At 32.7% G+C, this 19,157-nt stretch overlaps 1 protein-coding gene and 1 long non-coding RNA gene across 9 annotated transcripts in view; one reads left to right on the plus strand and one right to left on the minus strand.

Annotated features, from left to right (window-relative positions):
• LOC134236255 (melanopsin-like) overlaps positions 1-13,153 on the plus strand; it is a 45,634-nt gene extending 32,481 nt beyond the window's left edge. For 5 of the 8 annotated variants that reach the window (XM_062718431.1, XM_062718434.1, XM_062718430.1 and 2 more), the window contains 4 exons: positions 372-1,368; positions 2,193-2,316; positions 9,634-9,690; positions 11,439-13,153. In XM_062718431.1, coding sequence (XP_062574415.1) covers positions 400-1,368; positions 2,193-2,316; positions 9,634-9,690; positions 11,439-12,364 — 2,076 coding nt within the window. In that variant the 5' untranslated portion in view covers positions 372-399 and the 3' untranslated portion in view covers positions 12,365-13,153. Of the gene's footprint in view, positions 1-371; positions 1,369-2,192; positions 2,317-5,191; positions 5,210-8,944; positions 8,972-9,633; positions 9,691-11,438 lie in introns of all 8 variants that reach the window. The other 3 variants (XM_062718436.1, XM_062718435.1, XM_062718437.1) reach the window with 3 other exon arrangements.
• An 84-nt stretch (positions 13,154-13,237) lies between these two features.
• Positions 13,238-17,354, minus strand: LOC134236257 (uncharacterized). Its single transcript, XR_009985575.1, has 3 exons — positions 17,299-17,354; positions 15,909-16,181; positions 13,238-13,268 (listed from the first exon to the last, which is right to left on the minus strand). It is a non-coding gene; the product is annotated as an uncharacterized LOC134236257 (long non-coding RNA).
• Positions 17,355-19,157: the final 1,803 nt, after the last annotated feature.

Below are 19,157 nucleotides of genomic sequence, written 5' to 3' on the forward strand. Positions count from 1 at the left end.
GACTTACCAAAATTAATATTAATGCAAGGGATGGAAATATACCACCTTTAATATGGATTAAAGATATACATTTATATGTACTATCATGATGTATAATTCTGTCTCTGGTGAAATTGATTTTGCAGAAACAGGACATAATGCAGCCTTTAATCGCAATTCTTGACATAGAAATGCAAAAAATGGATTATGGAAATAAATTATATACGTTTTAGTGTTTGAGAAAATGCCAAATGTTCCAGATTTTTCACGTAGACTTTTTATACGATAAGTAATTAAAATTGTTACATAAATGTAATTATTTATTTAGAATTGAATAATAGAAATTCTTAATCATGTGTCTTAAAATATTATTTCTGTTTTTATTTTCACAGATGGAGTGAACTTTGGAACAGAAAAAAGATGACAACAAGTTCCTGGATTGTAAACTCATCAACGTCTTTATTTGACCATCTTTTCTACAACAATACAGGACACCGACCTAACGATGCATTTCCGGTTAGCCATTCATTTTCACTGGAGGATATTCCAAATAACGTTTCGAACGCGACTTCAGGACCGGAAGTTAATAACAGTGCTCACACAAGCTGGAGTCTCCTAGAAACTATTGTATTCGGAACATGGTTGTCGATATCCATGATTTTTGCTATTGTGGGAAATTTCATGGTGATAGCAGTTGTATGGAGACACAGGGGAATGCGGACAAGAACAAATATGTTTATAGTGAACTTGGCCATAGCGGATTTTTTGATTGGTATTCTTTTGGCGCCATTTTCACTGACAACATTAATAGCACATGACTGGATTCTTGGAGATGCATTGTGTTTCTTAAATAGTTTTTTAAATGCCGTCTGCTTTTTGACATCTTTACAAACGCTGATGTACATCAGTATACACAAGTATTTATCTATCACCCGTCCATTAATTCGTATAACTAAGTGTAAGATATTAATTATGATTATGGCAGCATGGCTATGGGGAATCATATGTGCTGCCTTGACAACATTTATTCTAAGTCATTATGAATATAAGGAGAAAACCATGCAGTGCGGACCGGCTTATCCCGGAAATACGATTCAGTCCATTATATTTCATTTTATTATACAGACATCGAACCTTTATCTTCCTTTAGGAATTATGTTGTTTTGTTATATAAGAATATTTCAAGAAATAAAGGAACATATGCAGAGAATGGATGAGAATTCGGCCATGGACCGGAAACAGATTTTCTCCCAACAGAGGAGAGTTACCATTACTCTGTTTATCGTTTTGGCGTGTTTCGTCGTGTGTTGGTTTCCATACTGTGTATATGCCAATTACGTCACATTTGTCGAGGATAAAAAGACTATTCCAGCATGGGCTAATGCAGTAGTAAGTGGTTAAAGTGTATGAAAGAGGAAAATGGCAATTCATGATTACTACAGAAACCAGGCACAATGAAAAATAATAATCTTGGTTCTAATTGCCATATAAAAGATCACACCAGTAGTTGTTTGGATATTTATCATGTTCTATATATGGCATCATTTCATTTTGATTACCAAAAATGCACACTTGGTAAAAGGAGTGTATCCACACAAAGATTGTCCCATGCAGGGTGTGTGCAATGATTCCCAAGGTCATTTGGGGAACTTAACAATAAGAAAAACATAGTTTGACCTCATGGAAAAGAAGAGTTCTATTTCACAAAAATGACCCAAGGGTATGTCATGACCTTCAAATATGATATTCAAGGTCACTGGAAGAAAAATTTCATAATTCATGTGTGATACTATCTTTATTATGGAAAAACTTACTTCTGAAAAACCCAGCGGGGGGTATTTTGTCCCGTTTGGACAATTCTAGTTTTTATTGTGTTCTATATGCCATCATTTCATTTTGATCACCAAAAATAGGCCAGCCTGTATAAGCAATGCTTCCAATAACAATATATTCATGAAAAAGAAAAGCTCTGTGTAAAATTAACGAAACTCAAATTAATTTTGTACATGACATAGAAAGTGGTATTTCTTTAGTAGAATAATAGCTATTTTTTTTAGACATAAGCTATTTACTAACGTCTAAAAAAAAATCATATTTAATATTTCAAATGGATCTGTTGTATATAATTAATCACCCTGTCCCATGCTGTCCCTGTATGCTTCACCCCTGATAGGCACCTGCATAAGGTGAATACTATTTAATTCTCATTTTAGGCGTACTGCGCAGGCTACATGAACAGTGCTTGTAATCCAATCATCTACGCCTGGAGAAGCCCTTCCTTTAGGGAGGGATACAAGGAAATCCTCTGCCAGGAGCCATCCTACGTCGTTAGTGACGGTATGTATTGACCTTTGACGTCATGAAATTGTCTTCAATGTTTCTCTTCGTGTTCGACATACAGATTTTATATATACAATTTTGTCACATTGTTCTTTGAAGCCAGTGTTTTAAATGTTAGCTTGAAATATATATTCCACATGACAGTATATTACTCTGTGTATATTTATGACATTTTTCTTCTTTTCAGTGTGTTTTTGTTGTTTCATATCATGCAAATATATATACCCATCTTTTCTGTCCATCTGTATGTCTCTCTCTTTCTCTCAAACGACCGATCATTTGAAAACTTTAAAATTATCTCAAGGTGGAATTCAAAGCCGCAAGGATGTTTCAAACGCCCATCTTGCTTTCGTTTAGTGGGGGTAAGTCAAATTCCCCGGCCTCGTCAGTCTCGTCTTTTCATTGGTGTCTATTTATAGAATGCGGTCAGTTGCTATGATCACGTGTTTTCGAGTGTTGCTGAGGTGGTTTTTTTGTTCAGTTCGATCGAAGTTCTCGTGTTTGTAGAATGAAACAAACTTTTTTTCTGCTACAATATTTTCTTTTAAATGGTGAATACATTTTAGTTTATGCTTTTAGTTTTATCATCGTAAGAATGTTCAAAGCTTGTTTTGTTTCGAACGTCATGCATGTTAAGTTTTAAAAGTAAAATTAATGTTATAAATTGCTCCCGAGTTTGTGTAAATGTGTGCAATGTTCTAATTGGATTCTGTTTTAGAATTTTTTAGCTTTAAGCTTGTCAAAAAATCTTCTAATAAAGCAGGATTTGATAGCTTGTGCAGTACTAGCTCGATGGATTCCGTGAAAAACATATAATTTATATTCCGAATTCTTTGAATGATGTATGAAACAAACTTGTGGAGGAAGTTCCAGGACCTCTCTAACAAACAAAACCAAGAGCTATTATTATACAAAGGGAAAAGAGAATCCGATCCAAAAGAAACGCAAATATTTTGAGCACATCACACACAATATAAAATTGATAAATAATGTTGTATATTCATTATTCAGTGTCAGGACAAACCTTTCAGTGTCATTATAGGTTGGAAATATCGAAGATTCTGAACTTGTTCCATTAATATCCTCATGCAATATGCATGCCTATCTCGTAATAGCTACGCTATCCCTTTCAAATATAGATTATCGACCAAAGCTGCACTACATTCGACCTTTTTGGTATTTTTATATCTAATGAATAGGGTTCATAATGCTGTATACATTAAATTAAATTAATGAGTTGAAATAAATTAATTTGGTGAAATTCGCGGTTCTCTGGATCTTTCAGGTGTCAGACCATTATACAATTTATAATCCTTTCAAATTAAGACATCTAGAGAGAGAAGCAAGGATAGATCAGATAAATTAATGGTGTGAGAATGCATTAAGCTGCTGAAGTCAATTCCAGCAAGTAAACATATTACCAAACTTTACAACATTAACTAAGGCATTATGGCGAACTTTTTATCCATGTCTATTAGAAGAGTAAATAAGAGTAATGTCAGGAATACATTTATTTACGATATGGCATTGCAATTAAGAAGGATTTACTACGAATGCAATGCAATAAATGCGGTTTTAGTGAGACCAAAGGGCCAAGTTAATGAAAATTCTACACATCGCTTACTGAAAGAAACAAAAGGACTTTGCAATCATTCTGTGAAAAAGATGGAGATATAACCACCAATGACCATTTTCCAATAGAAATATATAAACAATGCGTCTTTGAACCGGACATAAGCAGGGACCTCCGGATATTTCCAGAAGTTGGTATCGGGTGTCTATTGTGCAAATAGTTCACGCCATGCTTGACCTTACAAAAGGAAACACAACTCACCCCTGATTCCAATATTTCCTGGTTATATCGTGGTTCTAAATTTGTCACCTGCTTGTTTTATATGAGAAAAATTATATATGCTATAGATCAAAATTAGATTTGTCCTCATACTTGACGTCATGGATGTCAATTTCAGAAAGATGACGACGCCATGTTGATTTTTTTGATATAGCCGTCTGCTGTGAACCTTTTTAAAAACCAGAATCTATTGTCATATCCTTATCAGGAATTCAATGACAGAAAATGAGGCAGAATGATTAAAAAAATGAAATAAAAATAAAAAGACGTCTTATAACAAGGCCATTGTCAGAGAATTAAAACATCCACACTTTTTTGCAGAATAACTGTCTCTCGTAAGTCTTGTTCCATTTTGTTCTGACGTGTGTAATTTTGGGCTGAGTGAACAATTCAGGACTTTTTTATACGGAAGGTTGCTTTAAATGACCATGTCATTAAAACATTGTATATGTAGTGCTGATATGCATTCCTTGTTGATTTGTTACCTAATTTTAACACCCAAAGGACCAATAGAACCCAACCATGCAGAAAAAAGCATAAAAACTCGGATTGATGTCCCTTGGCTATACATCTTTTAAGGTACCAAAAAATCTACGTCAAATCTCATAGAAGTAATTCAAAAAATCGTTTACAAACCTAACCTCTCTCTATCACCACTGTTTGAACAATCAGGCATATTTCCTCTCCTCGGTTAACCGGGATTGATAATTCATTATTTCGTGAAATTAATATCAACATTGAGGTTTTTACGCTTTGCCCAAGGGAGACAAATCGATGATTTGAGATGCGTTGTCGTCAGGGATATTTTACCCTCTTTTGATACCGTAATAGATGAGATAAATCTAGTTTGTTTAGTTGACCGGTAGTATTTATTTGTTGATAATACATCAACCGTTAATTAAAGGTAGTGCCGTATTGTCCAACATTCCAAATAATTGTAACATTTTTATTGTCGTCGATTTTAATGGTATTTGAGTTTTGCCAAACATTACAGGATTTCATCTTTTTTTCATACCTTAGACTGCTTTGAAATACAGGGTAACTACTTTTTTAATTGTTCCGTAGACGTTGCACAACTTACTCATAGTTGCTTTGAATCTAATGAGGTGTTGGGGCAGTTTTATTAATGGAAGTAGGATTTATATTATGAGTTTTTTGGGTGTGTTTATTTATTTTGTTTGTTTGTCAAAGGGATTATAATTTACAAGGTTTAAAAATTATGTCTGATGCTTTGCAAATTTTAAATTTCTACTTTATTTATTATGATCGACTTGATTTATTCACCTTTTTATTTTACTAATATTTAAATCTATAAAAATAAGATACATGTATCACTCGGCCACTATACATGCACACTTAAGATGATGAAGAGGAATATATGAATAAATGTATATTTATTAAAATGATGATTAAATACTAGTGAATGTCTGTTTATATAAATGAGAAAAAAAACGAGAGAGGATATTTTCAAATGCAACAATAGTGTCAAAATTTCGATTCCGGAATGTGCAACGTATCATGTTACGATAAAAATGTATGACTAATTTTTTAGAACTTATTTTAAAAAAATATATATCAAATCTATATCAACTGCTCCTGCCCCCAGATTTCACAGTATATTTGCAGGTCTATATTTATATTTAAGGACTCCTCCCCCGCCCCCAGATTTCACAGTATATTTTCAGGTCTATATTTATATATAAGGACTGCTCCCCCCCCCCCCCCCCCCAGGTTTCACAGTATATTTTTTACCTATTTGTTTATATTTAAGGACTGCTCCCCCGCCCCCAGATTTCACAGTATATTTTCAGGTCTATATTTATATTTAAGGACTGCTCCTCCGGCCCCAGATTTCACAGTATATTTTCATGTCTATATTTATATTAAAGGACCAATGGGAACGGTGGTGGTACGGACAAGGTCCAAATCAAGCACACCGCTAGGTGGCGCTCGTTATCAAATCCAGGAAAGATCGTCCTTTGACCTCACTCATGATCAGAAAATTTCGTAACTTGTGGTAATTGTAAGCATGTTAAAAAAAGAATGACTTTTGTTGATAGAGAAATGTCTGTCGAATTCAAGGTTAAATATATGCACTGCACACGTATGTGTACTTCTTGTCTTGAAACAAAACTATAATAATACATTGTATTTTGAATTTTCAAAATTAATCGCAATCTTTTTGCATGCAAAGAAGGATGATGGATTATTTTGTCTTCAATTTATGCTGTGGATTTACCGGTAGATATATGATAAGGGCAGATCTACAATTTGACTATATAGAGCATGTTTAGGTTGGTTTGCGGGTTTTTGTTTAGATCTATTTTATCAGAATTCTAAACTATTAGGAAGATCACTGCACAATGTTTACGTAATCTGGCATGTTTCACCAAATTCTTGCGTTTCAAGTTAATTTTTTCTTTGCGAATGGGTAAAGGGACGGAAAAATAAAACATTCTCCGATTATCATCTTGACATTCTGTGAGTAAATTTCTCCATAGGTTGGTGAACCTAAAGTTGGCAATATGCTGCTAAAATATTTTTCTTTCTTTTTTTTATCTCGGTGTGTTTAATACGTTTGGATATATACATTATATAAATGGTGCCTGTTTTGTATATATAAAGGTACATGTACAACACGTACACGATTTTTGCATTGCGGTTGAGGTCATATGTTGAATTTTACCTGTAAAACCCCATCGTCTTTGTAAAACAACTGGAATGCATATCATCCACGATAAAAAAAAATCACAGAAGTTCGGTTTCAAACTCCATCCTCTACTAATTCATGAAGATTTTTAGAGCTGGTAAAGCAAAAACAACGTTAACTGTTGCAGCGACACTGATTAATATGAAGCTTTAAACGAAAGTCTACTAAAAGAAAGAGTTCAGAATATCTTGCTGTAAAAACGATCTAGTAAATCGTTAAAAAAATATTTCTACATTGTTTAAATGGCACGAATACGCCGTCGTAAAAGTCTACTAAAAGAAAGAGTTCAAAATATCTTGCTGTAAAAACGATCTAGTTGGTGGTCTCTCGCAGTTTATACATAATTTGATTTCACAGACAGCCATAGAGTTAGCAAAGGTTAAGACATCACGCCCTTGTTTGTAGATCTTAGTTCGTTAGCACACATCAAGCCGCCATCTTTTTTAGACGCGTTTAAAGCGCATGTTCTGTGAATCACCTTTAACCTTGTTCCAACAGGGCCTTTAGGACCACGGATACGTGTTTTGGCCAAAGTAGAAAGTATGGGGAACATCCCTGAACGCTTATTAGCGGTCAGAAAAAACTGGTAATATTTGACTTGCACCTCACCACCCGTTTTCACTCACTGACTTTGGAATCACTTTTTATTCTGTTTGCAAAGTGTTTTTGATATTGGTTTTTGAGTTATAGTAATTTATTGCTCCTAGTTTGTTTTTAGAATTTTTTGCTAATTTTTTTCTGCCTATTTCCAGTTTCATAGCTAAAGTTATTATACACTGTTTTAGAAAATAAGGCATGTATTGAGATATATCAGTCTGCATTCAACTCAGTGATTTTTTTTAGTTTCTCCTGTGCTCATAGCTTAAACTGCTCTTAGCAGTGAATTTTTTCAGTAGAAGGAATTCATTTGCAAAAGCTAATTAAAAAAACTCAGAAACTCCTTAGTTCTTATACCGAAGGTACTTTTATTTTACCAATCCCTGCAAAAACAAGGTTTTTCCAAAGCCATAAGCTTAGCAGTGATAGACTGATGTCTCTTGTTTGTAAAATAATCATTGCAGATGGAATCTAAATTATGTTACATCATACATGACATGAGACAAACACTGCGGCTTTCCCTCCCTTTGAAGATGGTGACTAATGCTATTTTTATTAATATAGATGTTGGGTGATTACATTTCGGTCTTTAGTAAACTCAATCAGTCTGGCGTCATATGGAAAGAAATGGTTAATATTCTATCATCTAAGGTTACTGGTGTTAAATTTCAATCTTTCTGCTGCAGTCAACGAAATTATCCCATCACTGGTTATCAGTTGATGCGGAGAAAGTGATTTTCTTACGTTATGCTTACAATTAAGAAAAAAACAATTTCAAATGATAGCTTCTTGTTCTTCATAAACAGAGGAAAGACGTCGTTTCGCTTTAACAAAGGCAAAATCGCTTGAGATGGTCTACAGTCTAAAATGCCAAGTGTAAAGTATCCTAACCAATGGTTATCTTTGTTATGTATTGTACACGCCTTTAATGCAACCAATCAGCTTCGATGGTTCATCGTCGTAAACTTAAGTCAGTTAGTAGATTGTTGTTGATTTTAGTTAACAACAAGCTGCATATATTTGCTTGAAAATTTAAAACCCTTGTTTAAGTAATTTTATTAAATAAATCAATTATAAATAAAATGTTTTATCTGTTATATCTAGCATTCATCTCAGACACTTATTACAAAAATTGAAAGTATTGAAGAGAGAATGGAAAAAAATTGTCTACAGACAGGCATGCAAAAAATCGAGCAAAACATGTTGCACACAAAGCCGCTTATAGAAGCATGTTTTATAAAGTATTTGGAGTCTGATAAAAGCTTGCAGTTTTAATGATGCATTTCGAAGCATGAAAGGTGCATTACATTTCAATCCTATGCATGTTCATAATGATTACATTCCAATCATTTATAGGGTCAGTCCTCTGTAGGTTATGGATTTAAGGATGTACCGTATGTTATTTTGAAAACAGCATAAAATATATATTTTTCTTTCATCTTTCTATAAAATTTTCCATTTTATAGGACAGATTATTCCCAAATTATTCATGTGTATGTATTGAGAGAATTATTTATGTATCATGGTTGTGGTTATATTTCATAGGAGTTGTTAACCAATCATAACAATTTAAAAAAATATTTGGGGATTCGCAGTATTATTGATTAACAATGAATATATAATGTTTATTGTATGAATGAGATACCACGCCATATGTTGTCAGTATATTACTCAAGGTTCAGTTCAGAGTGATGACAAAAATTGCATGTTGTTTACATGTGAATGTTAAAACATTATTAGCCGTTACTTCTAATTGTCTCACACATTAACGTACTAAACCTACATCACTCTTCGGCCATGTTGGTTGTATCAAGCGTCTTGTTAACTAAGATTAATGTTTGTACAATTAATACATGTTATTATTTACGTGTGAATGTATGAATATATACACTGTATCAATATATATAAACTGGTATAGACATAAAATGATATGTTATGAAAATGAGATTAATACATGTACATTGTAGTGTAAACTAAATAATTGATAGTTAGACGTTTTAGTTTCAGTTTGGACATGCATATTATTTTACAATATGTGAAATGATACATTTCAATCCTTGCAAATTTCCATCCCAATATCTAGATTTTGATCGTATATCTTATAGAGACATTGTTTTAAAGCAAAAATTAATTGTTTTGGGTTTCACTTTAACAGACAGGATTGAAGTATTATACAATCAGGAACATAGCCAACCATTTAAACGACTAACAGGTATCCGGGATAAGCCTTGCTTTGGTGGTTTCTTTTCATTTAGTGTGCACTGTCAACATCCAATCATCTTGAATTTTTCCTAGAGAATGAAATTGAAAGTAATCTGCGAAATTGAACATTTTGATTTCCCATGATTTAAAATTCTTGAATGATTAAGAATTTCGAATACGATATTGAAATGGAGAAAAGCATTTGATTGGTAATAGGACTTTTCTATCTGAAGCAATCCTTTTTTTTTAAAAGGAGGTCAGATACATTGATTTATATTTAATACATATACGTACAATGTTCACGTCAGTTGCAATCAGAGAACCCACCCACCCAAAAATAGCTCAGATTTATACAAATACAAACCACCAAACCAACGTATAATCCTACATATTAAAAATACTGAAAAGGTTATATAATAGCATGAAACTGATCTTCGAAGTTCTTTCTCTTGTATTTCATGTAATCTTTGATATAAATTCTACTGAAGAATTTGGTATAACTTCAAAATACAGTAAAACTCGTTTATGATGAATGTGTTTAATGCAAACACCTTGTTATCACAGACTGTCATTCATTCCTCAAGAAACGCAACATTTCACCTTTTTTTAATAATTACATATAAAGAATATCTATATTCTTAATTTTCCTTATATAACCCCTTTTTTGCATTTCATCTGTCAACATGACGTCACTATTACAAGCTGTTTGCTACAAATTTGTTTGCAAAGAAAGATAACTCTAAAATTTCTTTGTGCATCAAAAATTGTTTTGTAAAAATTGCACGATTCTATTTTTATCTCTTTCTGTTGACAATAATATAGAATAGTCATCCTCTGAAATAATCTCAGGGTTTGCCAAAAATATCATATGCAAGAATCAGTATTTTAATGATAACGAAATTCAGAAAAGGGGAAAAAGAATATTTGTATGTATAACCGTATTACACTGTACATGTATATTCATTTATAAAGTGTCCTTATGATAAAATTGTGTATACTTTAAAGGAAATAATCATTTGATTATATCCAAACATACTCTTGAAATCGAAAGCATGACATTAACCCATACAGAAAATACTCGTACTCTTGTAATTACATTTTATTTTATGTGCAGTAGATATGTAAATTTCGTACATTTTCCCAAATTGTTAGTTAACTCAACCCCCGTGCATGTGAATGAATGGTGAAAATAGATTTAGTCTCCCTTAAAACTAATGCATCAGTGTTGGCAGGGACGATGAAAATAAAAAAAACAATAAGTAACTTAGAAGAATAAACGAAAGAAAAACTGTAACTAAGAAAGATTTGGGTTTGCTATCCGACAACATAAAGAATCATTGATTGTCTAACGTTAACTCTGATGCATTATTGCTAGTTCTTGTAAAACAATGCAATGTATAAAGATAATTAAATGTAGCAAATAAATTTTTATTTTAGCTGCTAGACATTTTGTATCTTTTTGTTTTGTCTCAAGGAAATGAAACTTTAAGTAAAATATTATAATAATGTGATCAATTTTGAATGATAATTTGCTCAAAATGTTTATTTATCTGTTGGATATTGTAAAGATGCTTATATTTGAAATGTTGAAATGTAGAATTAAAATAATGTGACGTCATTCTGATCGTTTATGACTCATTATGTAAAACTTTTGTGACGACATTTTGCTTGTTCATGACTCATAATATTTCCTTTCAGTGATGTTAAAAAATCTTTTTTACATAATTTATCAAGTAATTTTATTTTTATGAATTTCAGATACAATTCATGATAGTTCCCCAGGCCCTCGTAGGCGGATCTCACTTTTTATCAACTCAATGAGGGGGTCACATCGCGGGTCAAGGATGGGATCGGACGATTCTTTATCTCACCATTCTTTACATAGCCTAAATAAGGTCCATAAAACTCAGGACTCTTCTACACACAAACTGCTTCGCAAACTAACAGGCAAAACAGCCAAAGGGAGTTCTATCATCAAAAGAGATGGATCTGTTATTTTAGTCAAAAATGGCAAAATTATTTCAATGCGCGAGGATGTGCGCAGAAGAAACACATCCGGGGATTTAGATGACGTTTTTCTTCCAAGTACATCTCCTTCCTCTGAAAAATATAAAAATGGAACCCGTCCTCCACTAACAAGACAACCGAATCTGAATATACTTTATGAAAGTAACTCTGAAAGAGTAGACATAAGTCAAGTAAAACAAAATGGGTCTGCTGCTATGTGTCGCTCTATATCGGAGGAGGATTTGAAATCCGATAGAAACTCTCTAGAGAAGTCTAATGCTAGCGCACCAAATATCGAGATACTTCTGTCAGAGGCCCCTGATGATGTTGAAAAACACAATGGGGACGGTGAGTGTTCACAGTGTCAGAGGCTATCCACGTTTAAACCTTTAGAAAATCATTGTCCACATGGACTATTTTTACCCAGTCCACAGACAATCAGACGATCACGCAGTGACACGATACACCAAAGTGATCAGCAAGAAGATACAACCCGTCTGTTGTCAAAAAGTGACCATGACGTGTACAAGTTACCGACCCTGACATCCCCGTCATTTGAACGCTTGAAGACGCATGCGCATACAAACGGAAACATAAGTGACAGTGAAATAAATGTGAATATTCCTCTTTACACTAGAAGGTGGTTAAAAAATAACAGTGGAAAAGCAAAAATGTGATGAATTCTTCCATGTACCAGGTTTAATTAAATCTGTCAAATATATAACGAAAGGGCTAAGTAATGTTTGAATCTTTGGACTAAATAAAATGTTATATATGTGATGTTCCCCCTAAATTAAGCACTTTGTGTGCTTTTAAATTTGAGATACAGTATTATTCACTTTGAAATTAATGTTAAAGTAGACTAAATTTTGCAAAAATTATTCAGCATATATTTTCCCTTCGAAATACTTTCATTGCCTTTCTATATACACTGTATGCACTTAAGATCTGTTAAGGGTCTCAGAGAATAATGGTCAATTTTTGTTTGTGATATTATGTCTTTCGAAACATGTACTTAAATTATCATTTATTCAGTCACATGCAATGATGCAGTTAATACAACAAGTATATTCGCTTACTACCAAAGATTAATGCATGGTGTAAAAGTGTCATAATGTGTATGCTGAATTATTATGGGTTTATATAGTGTTCATAGTTTTAACTTTTACACAAGCTGACTTTTGTTAATTCTTAAAATATTCTTGACCAAGATGAAACTTAATGATTTTAAAGGCAGTCTTCATTTTAGAAGAATATTTTAAAAGTTTAAATATAAATCAATCTTTGAATTAAGAATTGTGTTTATCTATGTATATAGCTGACACAGTTTTACATTGTAAACAGAGTCTGTCAGTTTTATAACAGTGAAGCGTACAGTATATTACTTCTGTTGTCTGTAGCGGGTGTTTTGTTTGAGTAAATGAAAATGTATAGAACAGAAAATAAATATTTTTATTGAAAATGAACTTTTGACTTTTTTTATACATGATTTAATAAAGAGAAGATGAATGTGAAAAAAAAGTTTTGTAGACCACACATGATATTGTTTTGTTTTTGTACTGTTTCATTATTGGAAAGAATCTGCAAAGAAAGAAAAAAATCTCATAGAATCATATGAATTGTTAACTGTATTGTATAATACTTAAGAGTAAAAAAGAACAAGCTAATTCAGTTTTTCATCTAATGAAAATTTCATGTAATGGTTTCCTTAATGAAACAAGATTTGTTTGTGAAACACTGCATGATGCCCCCATATTGCAACATAGTGAAAGTTAAAGTTTTCCTAAATGCAAATAATATATTGGCACCAAACGAAAGGTATTCTCACTGGAAATACAATTGTGAAATATGAAAATAGGCCAAGGTTAAAGTTTTTTGTCAAAAGTATGGAAATCTCTAAGGTCAAGGTAAAAAAATCAAGGTAATTGATATCCAATGAAGGTCTTGCCACAAAAATACATATATGAAGTATGGGAGCCCTAGCCCTAACCGTTCAGAAGTTATGGCCAAAGTCAAAAATTTTATAATTTAAAAAGTAGGTCAAATTCAAAGGTCAAAGTGGTAAAGGTCTTGCTATCAAATGAAAGGTCTTTTCACAAGGATTAAGTAGGTAAAGTATGAAAGGATCAAACTTCTTGGTACCAAATGAAAGGTCTTCTCACAAGGATTACATGATAATGTGAAGTATGAAAGCCCTATCCCTTACCCTTCAAAAGTTATGGCCAACGTTAAAGTTTTTTTTCAAAAGTACGGAAATCTCCACGGTCAAGGTCAAAGGTTTGTTAGTATCCATTGAAAGACCTTTCAACAAAAAATACATTTATGAAGTATAAATGTCCTGGTATCTACTGTTTAAAAGATATGGCCAAAGTAAAAGTTTAGCTTTTTTGTGTAAAAGTGGCTTAAACTCCAAGGTCAAGGTCAAACGATCAAATTTGATGGTACTTAAAGAAAGGTCTTGTCACAAGGAATTTACATTTTAAATATGAAAGTCATATCGCCACTAAATCGAAAGTAATGGGCAAGGTTAAAGTTTTTGCGGACAGACAGACAAACAGACGGACGGACACGACCAAAACTATATACCCACGAAACTTCGTTTACGGGGGCATAAAAAAGAACATTTCCTGTTAATATAAATACATAGGAAAGAAGGATTTAAAAGTTACTTCTGTTGTATATTTATGGTAATATCTTTACAATTCAATTCAAAGTTAAACTAATAGTATATGCACCACAGATAAGAAGTCTTCCAATATTTATTTCAACGTTTATAAAAAGGGGGGTTGTTATGGCATCTGCGTAATACATTCGCGGTTGTTTTTCCGCTAATCTGAAAGGCCCGAGAAGCTGCAATTGAGGATTGAGTTTGGGACAGGACATTTTGAGAGGTTCAGGCAACGCCAAATGTTGGGAATTAAGGTCTTCCGTCTCCAACGGAAGACCTTCTACTGATTCTGTTGGTAAAGATTATTATTCTTTTTTTTCTTCTGCTTCCTAGACCGCAACTTTGAGGCCTCATATCTCACTCATTTCTCAACGGATTTCGCTCAAATTTTCAGAGGTTATAGACGTTTATAAACTCTATCAGAATGCTGACTAAAATTTCAAAAAGTCACTTCCGGTTTTGAGTTATTTCCCTTTAAACGAAAATTTATAGGCTTTCGTTTCCAGATAAAGGCTCAGAGACGGCTAAAGCTAGAGCAGAAATTCTACTGATTTTAGATAAAAGAAGGATTGAAGTTGTGCACATCGGTTTTTATTTTTCGATTTCTCTATTCAAAATGGCGCTATATAGGGGTCAAAAATGAGAACGCTTAAAAAAACCAAAAATTACTCATATTTTGCTTCTTATCTTCTAAGCTAAAAATATTTTGTTAAAATATATAGAACATAATTTGTGCAGAATTAGAAGATCTTTCAAATGATATGTCGGAAAAAGGGCTGACCCCTAAATTAAGGGATGTAGAGGGGCCAAAATTTTTTTCCAGATATCTCAAAAAGTATTGAGAATTTGCTATACATCAAAGAAGCAAAGTTGCTGAAAATGTCAAGCTTAATCTAATGGATTTGTCAAAATACGTCCAGCTTCGTCACTTCCTGCCAAACCGGAAGTAGTCGGAAACGCGTATTTTTGCCGTTTTTGACAAGTTTTTGGGAAACATATGTCTCTGGGAGCTTTAAAATTAATTTTTTGTGCGTCGTCGTCACTTCCGGTCAAACCGGAAGTAGCAAAAAATGGCTTATTTTTGCATTAATTAACATAGCTTTAGAGGATTCAAAGCATTTTTGGGCTTTATTTCTCATTTTTGTGAAAAATGAAAGCTACTTCCGGTCAAACAAGACGGAAGACCTACTCGTTGCTTTGCAACGAGCTTTGCTCTAGTTATGATATAAAATTTTGTTACAAAAGCTTCGTGAGATATCACTCAAGAATAATAGTTGCACACATAATGTGCGAATTTATAATTACCACCTTTATCCTTGACCTTTTGACCTCAAAATCAATAATTAAATTATGGGGGTAATGTCAAAATTTATTTCTTTATAAATGGAAGAGGGCATATTACTTCATTTGCAAAAAAAAAAACATTAAATAAACTTGCCAGGTTTGGTTAGAATTAATGTAGATGTAGTGTAGGAGAAGATATCTAATGAGAGGTAAACGTTAACGATATAAACACAGATATTATAAGTAAACGGATGCAGTTCGACATTCACCTTGTTTTATTGGCAAACTGGACAACACATTCCTTCTTTATAGACTCGATTTTCACATTTTTCAGGGGGACAATCAATGGGGGCACACACTGCCTCCTTCTCCCCCGCCATACAGGTACAGAACATACACGGATTTACAAACTTCGTTTCCCCGGGTCGGACTTTCGTACCATCCGGGGCCATGCAGCTGACGTCATCGAGGTTAGCAGCGATGGCGGAGCAGACGACAATTCCAAGTAAAATGGCGGCAAAGAGGTGTATTTTCATCATGTTCTGACAAAAAGAAGTAATAGATATACTTGTATGATTAATAAAGAAAATGGAATTGTTTTACGTACTACTTTAGAACAATGACAAGTCATTGCTTAGATGCCCCCTCATTTTTAGGTGTTTTTTCCTCCTCAAATAGAAAATATATATGAATCGAATTTATTTCATAGATACATTTGTATTTTCATTTTATAGTATCATCCTATAACAGTATTTTAGGAAGTTTTTTTTTTTTTGTAAATGAATTCATTTAATTATTATATTTTATATTTAATTTTAGTAATCTCCTGTAGTACATGTAACAAATAGTCACAAGAAATCGATTTTTTTTTTAAATTGATACACATTGAGTAGAGCCAAACAAAGAAGGATAACTTAGATAAAATTAACCTTTTGAGTACTATTGTCAAAGAAATCCTTATTAAAGTATTAGTACCAACTGTGATAAAAAAAAAAACAGAATTAATATTCTGATCAAGAGGTATACGAATTGCTACTTCATGAGGAAGGTATAGAAGTTGCACACTTTTTTCTCAAAAAGTAAATTTTTTCAAGAGTCTATTTTTTCACACTTCAATTATTTATTAACATATAACATCTCTTAATTTTGATTTAAAAAAAAAGAAAACAAATATTGGGGAAAAAACCTTTTTTTTCGAAAGGTATGGTAACAGCCTATTCTGGCCCCTTATATTTAATGTAAAAATCAGAACACAGTAAAATTTTATTTTCTGTATTTATGTTAAATTGCTATTAATTTTTATTTTCATTATTCTTTTGATTTAAGAAAAAATAAGTTCTTTATTGACTTATATTGAATTCGGTGTTAGTATACATATAAGTAATATCTGATTAATCAGAGAATTCGTGTCATAAAATATTTGATGAGACAATAAACAAAATCAGCAATATATATACGTATACATGTTTCATAGAAAATATGGAAGTGTCTTTCTGACATATTTTCTATATATCGATAAATATCTGCATAAAGTAGTCATAATGCAGGTTTTTATTGATAAATAGAAAATACCCCGGTATGTCAGTATAAGACTAGTATTGGATATTATATTGTTATTAGTAAGATGAAGTTTTGAAATTAAATCGGTGTTAAAAATACCTGTACAATGACTTTTTAAAAGTCCAATACGTGTTCAATTTTTTTTCTCTTTTTTTGTAGAATAAAAATAATTAAAAATAGTTACAGATGTATGATTCAATTTTAAAACTTTAATTAAATTGACCTACTTGACAAAAACTTGGAACAATACTTATTTTTTTTCCAGGTGTCCACTTCAGGAAAATTGTACATTTCTCATACTGTCATTCATAGTAGTAAGACACGCCCAGAGAGAGAGAGAGAGAGAGAGAGAGAGAGAGAGAGAGAGAGAGAGAGAGAGAGAGAGAGAGAGAATTGGACAAACAGAAAAATCCGTAGACTTCATTGTGAAAATAATGTTCCAAATGAAAATGTGACTGTACGAGGGGAATTTCAAAAGTTCTGAGAACTGTTTAATAAAAAGTTAGCCGTTTTACGGAAACTATTGAGTTTGAAATCTTTTGAAAGATCAGAAAAATATACACATGTTGTGACGCCACTTTATAATTTTTATGACGTAATAACTCCAAAAATGACGTCATACGTCCGCATGTTTACGATACTGGCCATAAAAATGACGTAACAAAAGACGCAATTTGATCAAATTAAAATTTTAAAAACAACTTTTGCTCATTACTCTGGCGCAAGCTATCGGACGCAAATGCCAGTCGGTGGAATGTTTACATAGACTCCAATCTATCATGTGGTGTTCTATTTCGGAAATCTTCTTGTTCTGAAATGGCTTAAGCGATTGTCAAATGTCGCATGTTTTTATCGAATCTCGCTCAAAATATTGCATAAAACAGACCTCATTGTGAGAAAAAGGCAAAGTTGACAATCAAAGAAAAATAGACGATCGTGTTACAAAATTTGATGGCATCAATTCGCCAGGTGTTTTAACCAGATTTGTGGGATCGATGAAGGCTCAAGAGAAGTTAAGTTTAGTGTGCGCCATATTTTCTCGTAAAATCCAAAATGGCGCGGGCGCAGTTGTAACCCCACCGTACCTCCACATATTCGCGAATTTTAATTCATGGAAAATAAATAAGATTTTACATGTTTGTGTAACTTATAAATCTTTTTTGGAGTCAAAATTCAAAAGCAGTAGTGAGTTCTGGGGCGTCGAAGTTGAATTAATAAGAAAAAAATACGCACAGAAACAAGTCAGGGGCAAGGCATTTGTATATTTTATTTGTAAACGGTAAGAGTATTGTTAATCAAAATATATTTGTTGAAAACTACATTAATATACTTTAGTTTTATACAGAACATATTTTATTTCATACAATGGAGAGCTATATAAAAGGCCGAAAATCCAGCCGTACCATGCATGTAAATAGTAATCTTAAATGAATGTCTATGCTAGCATAACTGGATATAAACCGTGCTAGTAAACAAACCATACAATGAAATATGGAATTCTTGATAAATGGTACCACAGTCCTACTCTACTTCTTTGCAAGTGAAAGTTTTCTTTGAAATATTTTTTCAAATAAGCCTTTGGCAGCACTTTTAAAATTGTCTCACGTGGATAAAAACGCGACTTTTCAGTATGCTAAACATTCTATATTCTGACGTCATTTCGGAGATATTACGTCATAAAAATTATAATGTGACGTCACAATATGTGTATATTTTTCTGATCTTTCCAATGATATCACACTCAATAATTTCCGTGAAACGGTTAATTTTTTATTAAACAGTTCTCAGGACTTTTGAAATGCCCCTCGTATGTAGTTGCTGACAAGGCCATTGTGTGTAGACCATAAAAACTTTAAACGAGACTGCTTTTTATTTTTTCATATTGATCAATGTGTTTGTCAAATCTTGCATCGTATTAAAAATTGTCCGTACGTAAAGCATGTTCCTCGCCTCCCCCG

Source organism: Saccostrea cucullata, unplaced genomic scaffold (genome assembly GCF_032062105.1).
Source record: "Saccostrea cucullata isolate Sc308-1 unplaced genomic scaffold, CSIRO_AGI_Scuc_v1 ctg87, whole genome shotgun sequence".
In the NCBI taxonomy this organism is placed as follows: domain Eukaryota; kingdom Metazoa; phylum Mollusca; class Bivalvia; order Ostreida; family Ostreidae; genus Saccostrea; species Saccostrea cuccullata.